Source organism: Ovis aries, chromosome 14, assembly GCF_016772045.2.
Source record: "Ovis aries strain OAR_USU_Benz2616 breed Rambouillet chromosome 14, ARS-UI_Ramb_v3.0, whole genome shotgun sequence".
Taxonomy (NCBI): Eukaryota; Metazoa; Chordata; class Mammalia; order Artiodactyla; family Bovidae; genus Ovis; species Ovis aries.
In genome coordinates, this window is record NC_056067.1 from 15516988 (window position 1) to 15530506 (window position 13519).

The following is a 13519-nucleotide window of genomic DNA, read 5'->3' on the forward strand; positions in this document are numbered from 1 at the left end:
CACCTACAGTTATGGAAAAAAAATAAACCATGGGACCTAATTAAACTTAAAAGCTTTTGCATAATAAAGGAAGCATATAAACAAAGTGAAAAGACAATGCTCAGGAAGGGAGAAAATAATTACAAATTAAACAACTGACAAAGCATTTCCAAAATATAAAAGCAGCTCTTACAACTCAATACCAGAAAAACAAACCACCCAATCAAAAATTGGGCAGATGGCCTAAACAGACATTTTTCCAAAGAAGGCTAGGAGAAGACCAATAAACGCATAAAAATATGCTCAACATCACTCATTATTAGAGAAATGCAAGTCAAAACTGCAGTGATGAATTACCTCACACCTCAGAATGGCCTTCATCAAAAAAATCTATCAACAGTGGATGCTGGAGAGGGTGTGGAGCAAAGGGAACCTTCTTGCACTGTTCATGGAAATATAAACTGATATAGTAACTGTGGAGAACAATATGGAGAGTCCTTAAAAAACTAGGGATAAAGCTACCATATGGCACAACAGTCCTGCTACTGGGCATATACCCTGAGAAAACCATATTGAAAATGACACATGTACCCCAGTGTTCACTGCAACAATATTTACAATAGCCAGGACATGGAAACAACCTACATGTCAATTGACAGATGAACAGATAAAAACAGTTGTGGTACACATATGCAATGGAGTATTACTCAACCATATAAAGGAACACATTTGAGTCCATTCTAATGACGTGGATGAACCTAGAACCTATTATACAAAGTGAAGTAAATCAGAATCAGAAAAACTTAATACCGTATATTAACACATATATATGGAATCTAGAAAGATGGTACTGATGAACCTATTTGCAGGGCAGCAGTGGAGATGCAGACATGGAGAACAGACTTGCAGACACAGACGTGAAGCAGAGGGTGAGACAAATGGAGAAAGGAGCATGGAAATATATAAACTACCATATGTAAAATAGATCAGTAACCTCAGATGTGCAGATGACACCAGCCTAATGGCAGAAAACAAAGAGGAACTAAAGAACCTCTTGATGAAGGTGAAAGGGGACAGTGAAAAATCTGGCTTAAAACTCACCATTCACAAAACTAAGATCATGGCATCTGGTCCCAGCACTTCATGTCAGATAGTTGGGGAGACAATGGAACAGTAACAAACTATTTTCTTGGGCTCCAAAATCACTGCAGATGGTGGCTGCAGCCCTGAAATTAAAAGATGCTTTCTCCTTGGAAGAAAAGCTATGACCAACCTAGACAGCATATTAAAAAGCAGAGATATCACTTTGCTGACATAGGTCTGTATGGTCAAAGCTATAGTTTTTCCAGTAGTCATGTATGGATGTGAGAATTGGACCGTAAAAAAGGCTGAGCACTGAAGAATTGATGCTTTTGAACTGTGATGCTAGAGAAGACTCTTGAGAGTCCCTTGGACCACAGGGAGATCAAACCTGTCAATTCCAAAGGAAACTAACCCTGAATATTCATTGGAAGGACTGATGCTAAAACTGAAGCTCTAATACTCTGGCCACCTGATGTGAAGAGCCAACTTATTGAGAAAGACTCTGATTCTGGGAAAGATTGAAGGCAGGAGGAGAAGGTGATGAAAGGATGAGAAGATTGGATGACATCACTGATTCAATGGATGTGAGTTTGAGCAAACTCCTGGAGACAGTGAAGAACAGGGAAGCCTGACGTGCTGCAGTCCATGGAGTCACAAACAATCAGACACTACTGAGCTGCTGAACAACAAATAGATAGCCAGTGGGAATTTCTTGTATGACTCAGGGAGTTCAAACTGGTGCTCTGTGACAACCTAGAGGTGTTTTATGTGGTGGCAGGTGGCAGGGAGTCTCAAGAGGGAGAGGACATATGCATGCCTGTGGCCAATGTTAGTGTATGGCAAAAATCAACACAATATTGTAAAGCAATTATCCTTCAATTAGAAATAAATTTTTTTAAAAATGGGAGGGCAGAGGAAGTGTCCGACTAATGTCATAATTAACCTTAAGCTATTTAATGCTAATCAAATCAATGAACATACATTTTAGGAACTTAGACATGTAAAATGTGACATGGATTTTGTTATGGCAATTATAATACTATATACCTCAAGTATTGCATTTAAGAAAGTTTCGAGTTGGAGTTAGACAGAAGCAGTTACTTGTTCTGGGTGCATAAGACGTGACTCTAAGTCACTCTCTTCCACATTCTTTTTTCTCTCAAGACCTCTGGCTAGAGAAGTGGAGGCATCAGTTCAGTTCAGTCTCTGAGTTGTGTCCGACTCTTTGTGACCCCATGAATCACAGCACACCAGGCCTCCCTGTCCATCACCAACTCCCAGAGTTCACTCAGACTCAGGTCCATCGAGTCAGTGATGCCATCCAGCCATCTCATCCTCTGTCATCCCCTTCTCCTCCTGCCCCCAATCCCTCCCAGCATCAGAGTCTTCTCCAATGAGTCAACTCTTCGCATGAGGTGGACAAAGTACTGGAGTTTCAGCTTTACCATCATTCCTTCCAAAGAAATCCCAGGGCTGATCTCCTTCAGAATGGACTGGTTGGATCTCCTTGCAGTCCAAGGGACTCTCAAGAGTCTTCTCCAACACCACAGTTCAAAAGCATCAATTCTTCAGCGCTCAGCCTTCTTCACAGTCCAACTCTCACATCCATACATGACTACTGGAAAAACCATAGCCTTGACTAGGCGGACCTTTGTTGGCAAAGTAGTATCTCTGCTTTTGAATATGCTATCTAGGTTGATCATAACTTTTCTTCCAAAGAGTAAGCGTCTTTTAATTTCATGGCTGCAATCACTATCTGCAGTGATTTTGGAGCCCCCCAAAAAGAAAGTCTGTCGCTGTTTCCACTGTTTCCCCATCTATTTCCCATGAAGTGATGGGACCAGATGCCATGATCTTCGTTTTCTGAATGTCGAGCTTTAAGCCAACTTTTTCACTCTCCACTTTCACTTTCATCAAGAGGCTTTTTAGTTCCTCTTCACTTTCTGTCATAAGAGTGATGTCATCTGCATATCTGAGGTGATTGATATTTCTCCCGGCAATCTTGATTCCAGCTTGTGTTTCTTCCAGTCCAGCGTTTCTCATGATGTACTTTGCATATAAGTTAAATAAGCAGGGTGACAGTACACAGCCTTGATGGCATCACTCAATTCAGTCACTCAGTCGTGTCTGACTCTTTGTGACCCCATGGACTGCAGCACACCAGGCTTCCCTGTCCATCACCAGCTCCCGGAGCTTACTCAAACTCATGTCCATCGAGTCAGTGATGCCATCCAAACATCTCATCGTCTGTGGTCCCCTTCTCCTCCTGCCTTCAATCTTTCCCAGCATAAGAGTCTTTTCTAATGAGTTGGCTCTTTGCATCAGGTAGCCAAAGTATTGGAGTTTCAGCTTCAGCATCAGTCCTTCCAATGAATATTCAGCCCTGATTTCCATTAGGATTGACTGGTTTGATATCCTTTCAGTTCGAGGGACGCTCAAGAGTCTTCAACAACACAGTTCAAAAGCATTAATTCTTTGGCACTTAGCCTTCTTTATGATCCAACTCTCAAATCCGTACATGGTGACTGGGAAAACCATGCTTTGACTATACAGACCTGTGTCGACAAAGTAATGGCTCTGCTTTTTAATATGCTGTCTAGGTTGGTCATAACTTTTCTTCCAAGGAGCAAGAATCTTTTCATTTCATGGCTGCAGTCACCATCCGCACTGATTTGGGAGCCCAAGAAAATAAAGTCTGTTACTATTCCATTGTTTCCTCATCTATTTGCCATGAAGTGATGGGACTGGATGCCATGGTCTTAGTGTTTTGAATTTTGAGTTTTAAGCCAGCATTTTCACTCTCCTCTTTGAATTTCATCAAGAGGCTCTTTAGTTCCTCTTTGGTTTCTGCCATGAGAGCGGTGTCATCTTCATATCTGAGGGTATTGATATTTCTCATGGCAGTCTTGATACCAACTTCTGCTTCATCCAGCCCAGCATTACTCATGATGTATGTGCTCTGCATATAAGTTAAATAAACAGGGTGACAGTATACAACCTTGATGTACTCCTTTCCCAGTTTGAAATCAGTCTGTTGTTCCATCTGTGTTTCTAACTGTTCCTTTTTGACCTGCATACAGATTTTTTAGGAGGTGGGTCAGGTGTTCTCATATCCATATCTCTTGTAGAATTTTCCACAGTGTGTTGTGATCCACACAGTCAAAGGATTTGGCATATTTAATGAAGCAGAAGTCGATGGTTTTCTGGAATTCTCTTGATTTTTCTATGATCCAGCAGATGTTAACAATTTGATCCCTAGTTCCTTTGCCTTTTCTAAATCCAGTTTGTATATCTGGTAGTTCTCAGTTCATGTATTGTTGAGGCCTAGCTTGGAGAATTTTGAGATTTTCAGCATTACTTTGCTAGCATGTGAGATGAGTGCAGTTGTGCAGTATTTTGAACTTTCTTTGGGATTGGAATGAAAACTGACCTTTTCCAGTCCTGTGGCCTTTGCTGAGTTTTCCAAATTTGCTGGCATATTGAGTGCAGGACTTTCATAGCATCTTCCTTTAGGATTTGAAATAGCTCAGCTGGAATCTCATCACCTGCATTAGCTTTGTTCATAGTGATGCTTCCTAAAACCCTGTTGACTTTGCACTGCAGGATGTCTGGCTCTAGGTGGGTGATCACACCGTCATGGTTATCTGGGTCATTAAGATCTTTTTTGTATAGTTCTTCTGTGGGTTCTTGCCAGCTCTGCTTAAAATCTTTTGCTTTTGTTAAGTCCATACTGTTTCTGTCTTTTATTGTCCCCATATTTGCACGAAATGTTCCCTTGGTATCTCTAATTTTCTTGATGATATCTCTGCTCTTTCCCATTCTGTCATTTTCCACTATTTCTTTGCATTGATCACTTTGGAAGGCTTTCATATCTCTCCTTGCTTTTCTTTGGAACTCTGCATTTAGATGGGTATATCTTTCCTTTTCTCATTTGCCTTTCACTTTTCTTCTTTTCTCAGCTATTTGTAAGGCCTCCTCAACAACCATTTTGCGTTTTTGCATTTCTTTTTCTTGGGAATGGTTTTGATCTCTGCCTCCTGTACAGTGTTAGGGATCTCCATCCATAGTTCTTCAGGCACTCTATTAGATCTAATCCCTTGAAACTGTTTGTCACTTCCATTGTGTAATCGTAAGGGATTTCATTTAGGTCATACCTGAATGGCCTAGTGGTTTACCCCACTTTCTTCAGTTTAAGTCTGAATTTTGCAATAAGGAGTTCATGATCTGAGCCACAGTCAGCACCTGGTCTTATTTTTGCTGACTGTGTAGAGCTTGTCCATCTTTGATTACAAGGAATATAGAAAGAAAGAAAGTGAAGTCGTTCAGTTGTGTCTGACTCTTTGTGACCCCGTGGACTGTAGCCCGCAGGGTCCTCTGTCCATGGGATTCTTCAGGTAAGAATACTGGAGTGGGTTGCCATTTCCTTCTCCAGGGGATCTTCATAACCCAGGGATCGAATTTGGGTCTCCTGCATTGCAAGTAGATGCTTTATCCTCTGAGCCACCAGGGAAACCCATTAAGAATATAGTCAATATGGTTTTGCTATTGACCATGTAGTGATGTCCAGGTGTAGAGTCACCTCTTTAGGGTGTTTGGTATGAGCAGTGCTTTCTCTTGGCCAAACTCTGTTAGCCTTTGCCCTGCTTCATTTTGTACTCCAAGACAAACTTTCTTGTTACTCCACTTACCTGTTGACCTCCTACTTTTGCATTCCAATCCCCTGTGAGAAAAGAACATATTTTTTGTTGTTAGTTCTAGAAGGTCTTGTAGGTCATCATAGAACCATTCAACTTCAGCTTCTTAGGCATTAGTGGCTGGGGCATAGACTTGGATTATGTGGTACTGAATGGTTTGCCTTGGAAACAGAGATCATTCCGTCGTTTTTGAGATTGCACTCAAGTACTGCAATTAGGTCCCTTTTGTTAACTATTAGGGCTACTCCTTTTTTTTTTTTTTTTTTTTTTTAAGGGATTCTTGCCCGCACTAGTTAGATATAATTATCATCTGAATTCAGTTTGCCCATTCCAGTCCGTTTAGTTCACATTACATTCTTAGGATTTATTTATTTTATAAATGGAAACGTCTACATTTTACCACACCATTTTCTTCTTAATTATTGATCTTCTGAAGGAGGTATCTACTTCATGAATTCTTGCCCTTTGTGTGCTTTGGTGTTTGAGTGAAGACAAAATTGATTTTTGGTTTTGGGAATTGTTGGGTGGAATATGCCTTTAACTTTTGTTATTATGTGTTTCTACACTTCCTTCCTTCTTTTTATAGAGACAGTAACATGGAAACTTACATTGCTCTATGTTAAATAGATAGCCAATGGGAATTTGCTGTATGACTCAGGGAACTCAAACAACTACTCTGTATTAGCATAGAGGTATGGGATGAGGAGGGAGATGGGATGGGCACGGAGACGGGATGGAGGTTCAAGAGGGAGGGGACATATGTATACCTGTAGCTGATTCCTGTTGATGTTTGACAGAAAACAACAAAATTCTGTAAAGCAATTATCCTTCAATTAAAAAATAATTTAACAAAAAATTTTCAGATTTGCCTCACAGAAAAAGGACTCATCATTTAAATCTTTACTCTGAAACTATTTTCAAAACATTTTTGTTTGGGAGAAAATAAGAAAATTTGATCAATTTAATTTTTCTAGTAAGTTTATAACAAAGGCCTCTTGCTGAAAGTGGAAGAGGAGAGTGAAAAAGCTGGCTTAAAACTCAGCATTCAAAAAACTAAGATCACGGCATCTAGTCCCATCACTTCATGGCAAATAGATAGGGAAACAGTGAAAACAGTGACAGACTTTATTTTGGGGGGCTCCAAAATCACTGCAGATTGTGACTGCAGCCATGAAATTAAGGATGCTTGCTCCTTGGAAGAAAAGCTGTAACCAACCTAGACAGCATATTGAAAAGCAGAGACATCACTTTGCCAACAAAGGTCTGTCTAGTCAAAGCTATGGTTTTTCCAGTAGTCATGTATGGATGTGAGAGTTGGACCATAAAGATAGCTGAGCACCAAAGAATTTATGCTTTTGATCTGTGCTGTTGGAGAAGACTCTTTGAGTCCCTTGAACTGCAAGGAGATCAAACCAGTCAACCCTAAAGGAAATCATCCCTGAATATGCATTGGAAGGACTGACGTTGAAGCTGAAACTCTAATACTTTGGCTACCTGATGCAAAGAACTGACTCATTGGAAAAGACCCTGATGCTGGGAAAGATTGAAGGCAGGATGAGAAGGGGACGACATAGGATGAGATGGTTGGAGGGCATCACCGACCTGATGGACATGAGTTTGATGGACAGGAGTTGGTGATGAACAGGGAAGCCTGGCGTGCTGCAGGCCGTGGGGTTGCAAAGAGTTGGACATGATGATCAACTGAACTGAATTGAGCACTTAGAAATGTATTTGTATTTGACCATATATGTAGTGATATATAAATGGATATAGTGATATATAGATATTTGACAGTACTTAAATTATAATTTATACTTAGCAGATGTCACAGACATCAGCAACATTTTTGTGATTCTTGAGTCTGAGTCTCAGCTCTGTTCTTCTAAAATCCTAAGAATTAACACTCAGGTTCATCTCCCTCTGTAGCTTGAAAATTCCTTTAACAGCATGTGAGTCGGATTTCCTCTGGTGAGAGGGGCTGCTGGAATCTATTGTTTGGTCAGTAAGTAAAAGTTGGCTGTTTACAGGCCCACTTCCACCACAGCCATAGTACAGAGGGGCAGTTTCCATCAGTAAAAGTCATTTCTACAGAATATGTCTCTAGGCTGTGCCAAAGAGCTATAGGACAGCCTATAATGCTGAACTAGATAAGAAAGTTTCCTGATCGTGGTGATGTGGTTTTATTTCTAGGAGAATAGAAAAGGTCATGTATGGTACATATACTGATCAGTTTCATCTTGTTTTATCTTTGAGGATAGTATGCGCATTAGATCCGGTTCAGAGAAATGGCTAATGAGGGGGAAAAAGGCCTGGGCAGTACTTTAAATCATTTCACTTTGAATTGAAAATAAAGGGATCATCTTATGGTCATGTTACCTGCCAGGTTTCTTGGCCTCCTTAATCAATAGGAATTGATCATAAACCAAATAAGAAATTCAGGCAAGGCTCTTTTGGGTTCCCTACTGCAGCAGGGAGGAGCAAGAACAAGTAACACGTTCCCTTGTTCACTCGCTGTGGGGGCTCAAACTGGTTTTTTATATGTGATTACGTTAGAGGTGTGTCCAGGGATCAGGCCTGCGGGGTGACTTAGGTGGTTTACCCACCCCTTTGGTGGTAGTGTCTGCAGGGAGCATGCATTCAGTGCCCTAACCTTGCTCCAAGCTCTTCAGAAGTAGCAGTTAGGTTTCTTGGTTTCTTTGTATCTTTTGTCCAGAATTTACCCCAGTTGTTTGTGCACAGTTATTTTTAGTCTCTTACAGTTTTTTTTGTATTTTGTTGCTTGAGGAGATTGTGTCCAGGTGCCAGCACTGCAGCATAGGTCCCAGGCCCAGTCTGTTTTAGTTTAGATGCCACCTTGGTCATAGGTACTATCTCAGAAGTGTTTGTTGTGGTCATGGAGACCTGAACAGATGGTTTAGTACACTGGAACCGCTGGAACTCAAGTCAGATTGAATCATTGTGTAATATGTATAGTAGAAAACAGTTAGAGAAACCCAGTTTTGAAGTAAAGTTTGAACTGTCAGTCTTAAACTATGGTCTTTAAATAGAGTCAGGAGTTATAATTTCAGGAAGAGAAAGGTGAAAATAAAACATCCCAAGTTAATCAGATACTCTGGAGTTTTTATATGTATACGCATTCTTTCGTATTCCTGTCTTTAACTGGAAAGATCAAGAGACTGACAAATTGAGCTGAGGTCGGAATCTCAGAGGTGATGATTAAAAAGACTGCTCATATTATGTAGAGTGTTCAAAGCAATACCGACACCTAGCTTCCTTTGAAATTTGCAGGCCTAAAATTAATATGTCTGATAATTTAAAGTAGGTGATAATTGATTCCATATGTAGGCCTCCTTGGTGAGTTTTTAAAAAAATTTGTTTCTGAATAGAAATAGATGCTCGTGGTTTTTTAGGTGAATTTTATTCTTCTATAAATCTAGGCGAGATACCTAAAAGCTGTGGTGCAGTTTTCAAGATGACAGTCAAACAATATTGTTTAATAGCCTTTGATCTTAGTGTAAAAACATGGTAGCATTATGGATTATTTTTCCTTTTATACACATTTCTTAGAGGCTGGCAGATGAAGAGATCTGAACAAGTGAATCTAGATAAACGATTTATTCTTGACTAGAAAATAGAACCCTGGAGAAGGAAATGGCAACCCACTCCAGTATTGTTGCCTGGAGAATTCCATGGACAGAGGAGCCTGGCAGGCTACAATCCATGGGGTTGCAAGAGTCGGACACGACTTAACAACTAAAGAGAGAGAGAGAAAATAGAAATTGGCTCTTTATATGAATCAGATGATGACAAGAATTGCCAAATTTGCCATTTCACTTTGTCACTTATAAATTATCCTACTTAGATTGCATCTTTTAAAAAATTCAATTCAAGGTAGACTGATTTGACATGGAATTAACTTTAATTATCAGCCTAAGGATAAATAAATCCCATTCTTTTGTATATTCATTTGACTCCCAACGTCTCATACACATTTATTTCTCTACACTTTTGTTCTAATTGCTCTACTTGCTCCCCCTTGCCCCCAAATTCAGATCCTAGTTCTGGTCCTCACCTTTTGCATGAAGTACCCCAAGCTTGCTATGTTGTTTTCTGCTGTAAACTTTAGCATTTGTTCACTCACCTGGTTCTTAGTCATGTATTGCCATGTGCAGTGCTGTTTTGCTTAATATTCATGTGATTTAGGGCTGTATACCACCTGAGTCAGCTCCTTGGTATCAGAGGTCACGTTCTGTCTTATGCCCTCTCAAAGTAGAGGGCACATTACTCTGACAGTGGCAGCTGCTGCATGAAGGTTTGTTGGACTCAATTTTGACAGTAGGAATGAAAAGTAGGGACTTGCAAGTAATAGAAAGACAGTTTAGCATTGATCTGGTTGAGAGACAGCCTCATTCATTCCTTGTTCATTTATTGTCAGAGTTAAGAGAAATTTAAGAAATAGTATTAGGATTGAGAAATCATTTTGGTTTGTGAGCTAATACTGTGTACATTTTTCCTGTTAACCCATATTCATACACAGAGTGAGTGTGATATTTGGTTCTAGGGGCTAGTACTACTAGATTTTTATTTCAGTCAGTGATTTTTATCTTCAGGGCAAATGCATCTTTGAAATTGGTGAGAAAGGTAATGAAGCAACATAAAATTTGTGATAATGTTCTTCCTTTTCTCATGTTTTTTTCTGAGTATTCTCTTATAATGGAAGCAGTCTCTGTGTTCCAATTTCGTTCTCTGTTTTCAAAATATCTAGGTTCTAAATAAAAGGACAATGCCATGTTTACTTAACAGCTGTACTGTTGAAGATGGAAAGCACTAATGGCTAAAGAGTAAATTTTTTTTGGTTAAGAGACCAGTTACCATTTTTGTTACACTTGGTTTTTTTATTAAAGCTTTTGGTCCTTATGTTCACTTGGTTTTCTTATTCAAGTTTTTGGTTCTTACTTGAAAGATAATTTTTAGTGTGGGAAATTACCTAACGTGGAACTTAAGATGAAGGCTTCTGTGTCAGAGACTTAATTTTGAACTCTTATTTCTGTTATACTAAGATTTAGCATTATTTTCAGTAAAATGGGGACACAAATGTCCACATAAGGAGGTTAAACGAGATAATCCATGTGAAGCACAAAACACATTGCCTTACACATAGTGAATAACAGCAAGTATTCTGTACATTATTATCTGAGATTCTCCTGTCTTCATATTTTAATCAAGTAGTTTTTATATCAGAAATTCTAGATATCTAAATTCATTTAGTTTGATCATTCTTTATTAGGTCTGTACAATTCAGATTTTGTGAATCTAAATTAGTTCTTAATTCCTTGTTAGAAGTGTTAGCTAAACTATTTTTTATATTTATTAAAATAAATATCCTTTATTAGTTATCTGGTGATAAATACATTTTGGTTTATAAGAAAACTGACAGGATGGGGAAAATATAAAAATAACATTTATTTTTTATAATTATAAAAGTAGTATATTATTGCAAGAAATCTAAGAAATACTTGAAGGTATTTAGAAACTTAAAATCTTCTGTAATGCCACTCTCAAATGCAACCAATTTTAATATTTTTGTAAACTTTTCTTTGCTTGTCTTTGTATTTTTCATTTTATTATTTTTGTAAATTAAGGTAACATTGATTTATAAATGTGAAATTTAGTTCGGTCAGATTGCCTAGTTTTTACAAGTTCTTTTATGTTAATATAGGAAAATTTTTTCTCTCTCATTCCAGGGCTGTTCTTGGTCAGTTATATTTGTGGATCTTGATGCCCACAATCGCAACCGGCAAACTTTGTGCTCATTGTTACCCAGAGAATCAAGATCACATGTGAGATATTTTTATAATAAATTAATATGAACTGTTGTTTATGATTGTTGTATAGTTTTTTCTTTTTTTTTCTTTTTTGTTCCCCATCCTGAACCCCCCTCCATCCTCCTTCCCCATACCATCCCTCTGTAGTTTTTTTCTTTATCCAAGAAAGTGCTCCAAAGTGTTAGAGGTTGGTAGAAGAGGTAAGAAGAGACAGTGTGGCCACTTGCTCTTCTGGCCTATGGAGATCATGTTCAGGAAGTGAGCAGAGCTGTGAAGAAAGCTGCTTTGTCCTTTCCGTTTTTGTAGAGCCATAGAGAACTATATATATGTTTTTTTCTAGTAACATCATACCAAAATGAATTTTTTTGGTCATGGTTATTATATATTAGAAATGTAGAAATATATTTTTCATAAGTTAAATTTCTTTTGAATAGAATTGCTTTCCTTGTTTCTTTTCTCTCATTCTACTCACCTTTTTCTTTATCTGATAAACTCTTATATGCCTATATAGTACCTGATTGCCAAATTTTGTAGGAATTATTCATGGCTCTATTCTTGAAAACACCCAAAATGGAATAATTTAGTTATTTTAAGATAACTATTTTATAGAAGTAATACAAGATTATGATAGACAAATAGAGTTTACAAACAAGCAAATAATAAGAATATATCCACTTATTTTCCACTATTCAATTATAATCTTAGGGTGATACATTTGGGTTTTTATATATTTTTATATACACATATAATACTTTTATTTTACAAAACTGGAGGAATATTGCTCATAATGCTTGATAACCTGTTTCTTTGAATGGACAAGTTTCTGTATCAGTAAACATTTCTATAATATAAATTTTATTGGCTGCTACTTTACTCAGCCAGTTGTTGGACATTTAGATTGTTTTCTGGTTTTCACTATTATGAACAAATTGTTATGACAAACTAGTTGTAATGATTAATTATTGGTGAAAATTTTTACACAGTGATATAATATACTAAAATTTGAGTCCAGTGTTGAACTTTGAAAATACTCCTAATAAGTGAATGAAGTTTTATCTCCTTTGTAAGGTGCACTAAACCATGCCATATAAACACCTGTCTGTCCCTTGAAGCACAGCAGTCTCACTGTCAGTTAGATAACCTTAGTGGCTTTTCATCTCTGTGATTCTTCTTAGGCTGTTTTGATCATATCACTATAGGCACTTATATTCCCTTCTTTCTCTTCTTGCCCCTAGAACACAGATGCTGCCCTGCTCCCCTGCATCGGTTATCCTGCATTTGCCTTAGATGATGAAGTTCTCTTTAACCAGACGCTTGATAAAGTGATTAGAAAATTAAAAGGAAAATATGGATTTAAGCGTTTCTTGAGAGATGGATATAGAACATCATTGGAAGATCCCAATAGACGCTACTACAAACCAGCTGAAATTAAGGTATTAAAAATATTCCATATCAGATAGCATAACAGAATGATCAAAAAACACTGTTTCAGGAGGTAGACTTCTTGGCTTTGAATTATGGCTCTGCCGCTCACTAGCTGTCTGACCTTGAGCAAGTTAATTAACCTCTCTGTATACAATATTGTTCATTGGTTAAAATAATGTTAGTACCTATATTAGTGAGGTTTTATAAGAATTAAATCAATTAATGTATATAAAAGTATTTAGAACTGTGCTTGGCATGTAGTAAACTCTTGATAACATTAGTGTGAAGGCCCATTTGCTCATATTGGGCCATGTTGATTCATTGAGTGAGTAATTTTTCTTTTGAGCTTTCAAATTTTGCCTGCCTACTATACCATTTGTCTAAGATAATAGAAAATATCTATTTGTGATCTAATTTTCAATCTGTTAAGCAAATGCTTTTTCTATTTCGCTTACACACTTCCCTCTAAAATATACTCCTCTAAACGTTTAGTTTTAAGGATTTTATATTTCA

The 13519-nt window shown here is 37.9% G+C and overlaps 1 protein-coding gene across 7 annotated transcripts in view; it reads left to right on the top strand.

Annotated features, from left to right (window-relative positions):
• The window catches only part of PHKB (phosphorylase kinase regulatory subunit beta), a 236778-nt gene that overhangs the window by 97142 nt on the left and 126117 nt on the right, over positions 1-13519 (top strand). For all 7 annotated transcript variants that reach the window (XM_060398304.1, XM_042231578.1, XM_060398307.1 and 4 more), the window contains 2 exons: positions 11501-11596; positions 12817-13014. In XM_060398304.1, the coding sequence (XP_060254287.1) occupies positions 11501-11596; positions 12817-13014 (294 nt within the window). The remainder of the gene's footprint in view (positions 1-11500; positions 11597-12816; positions 13015-13519) is intronic.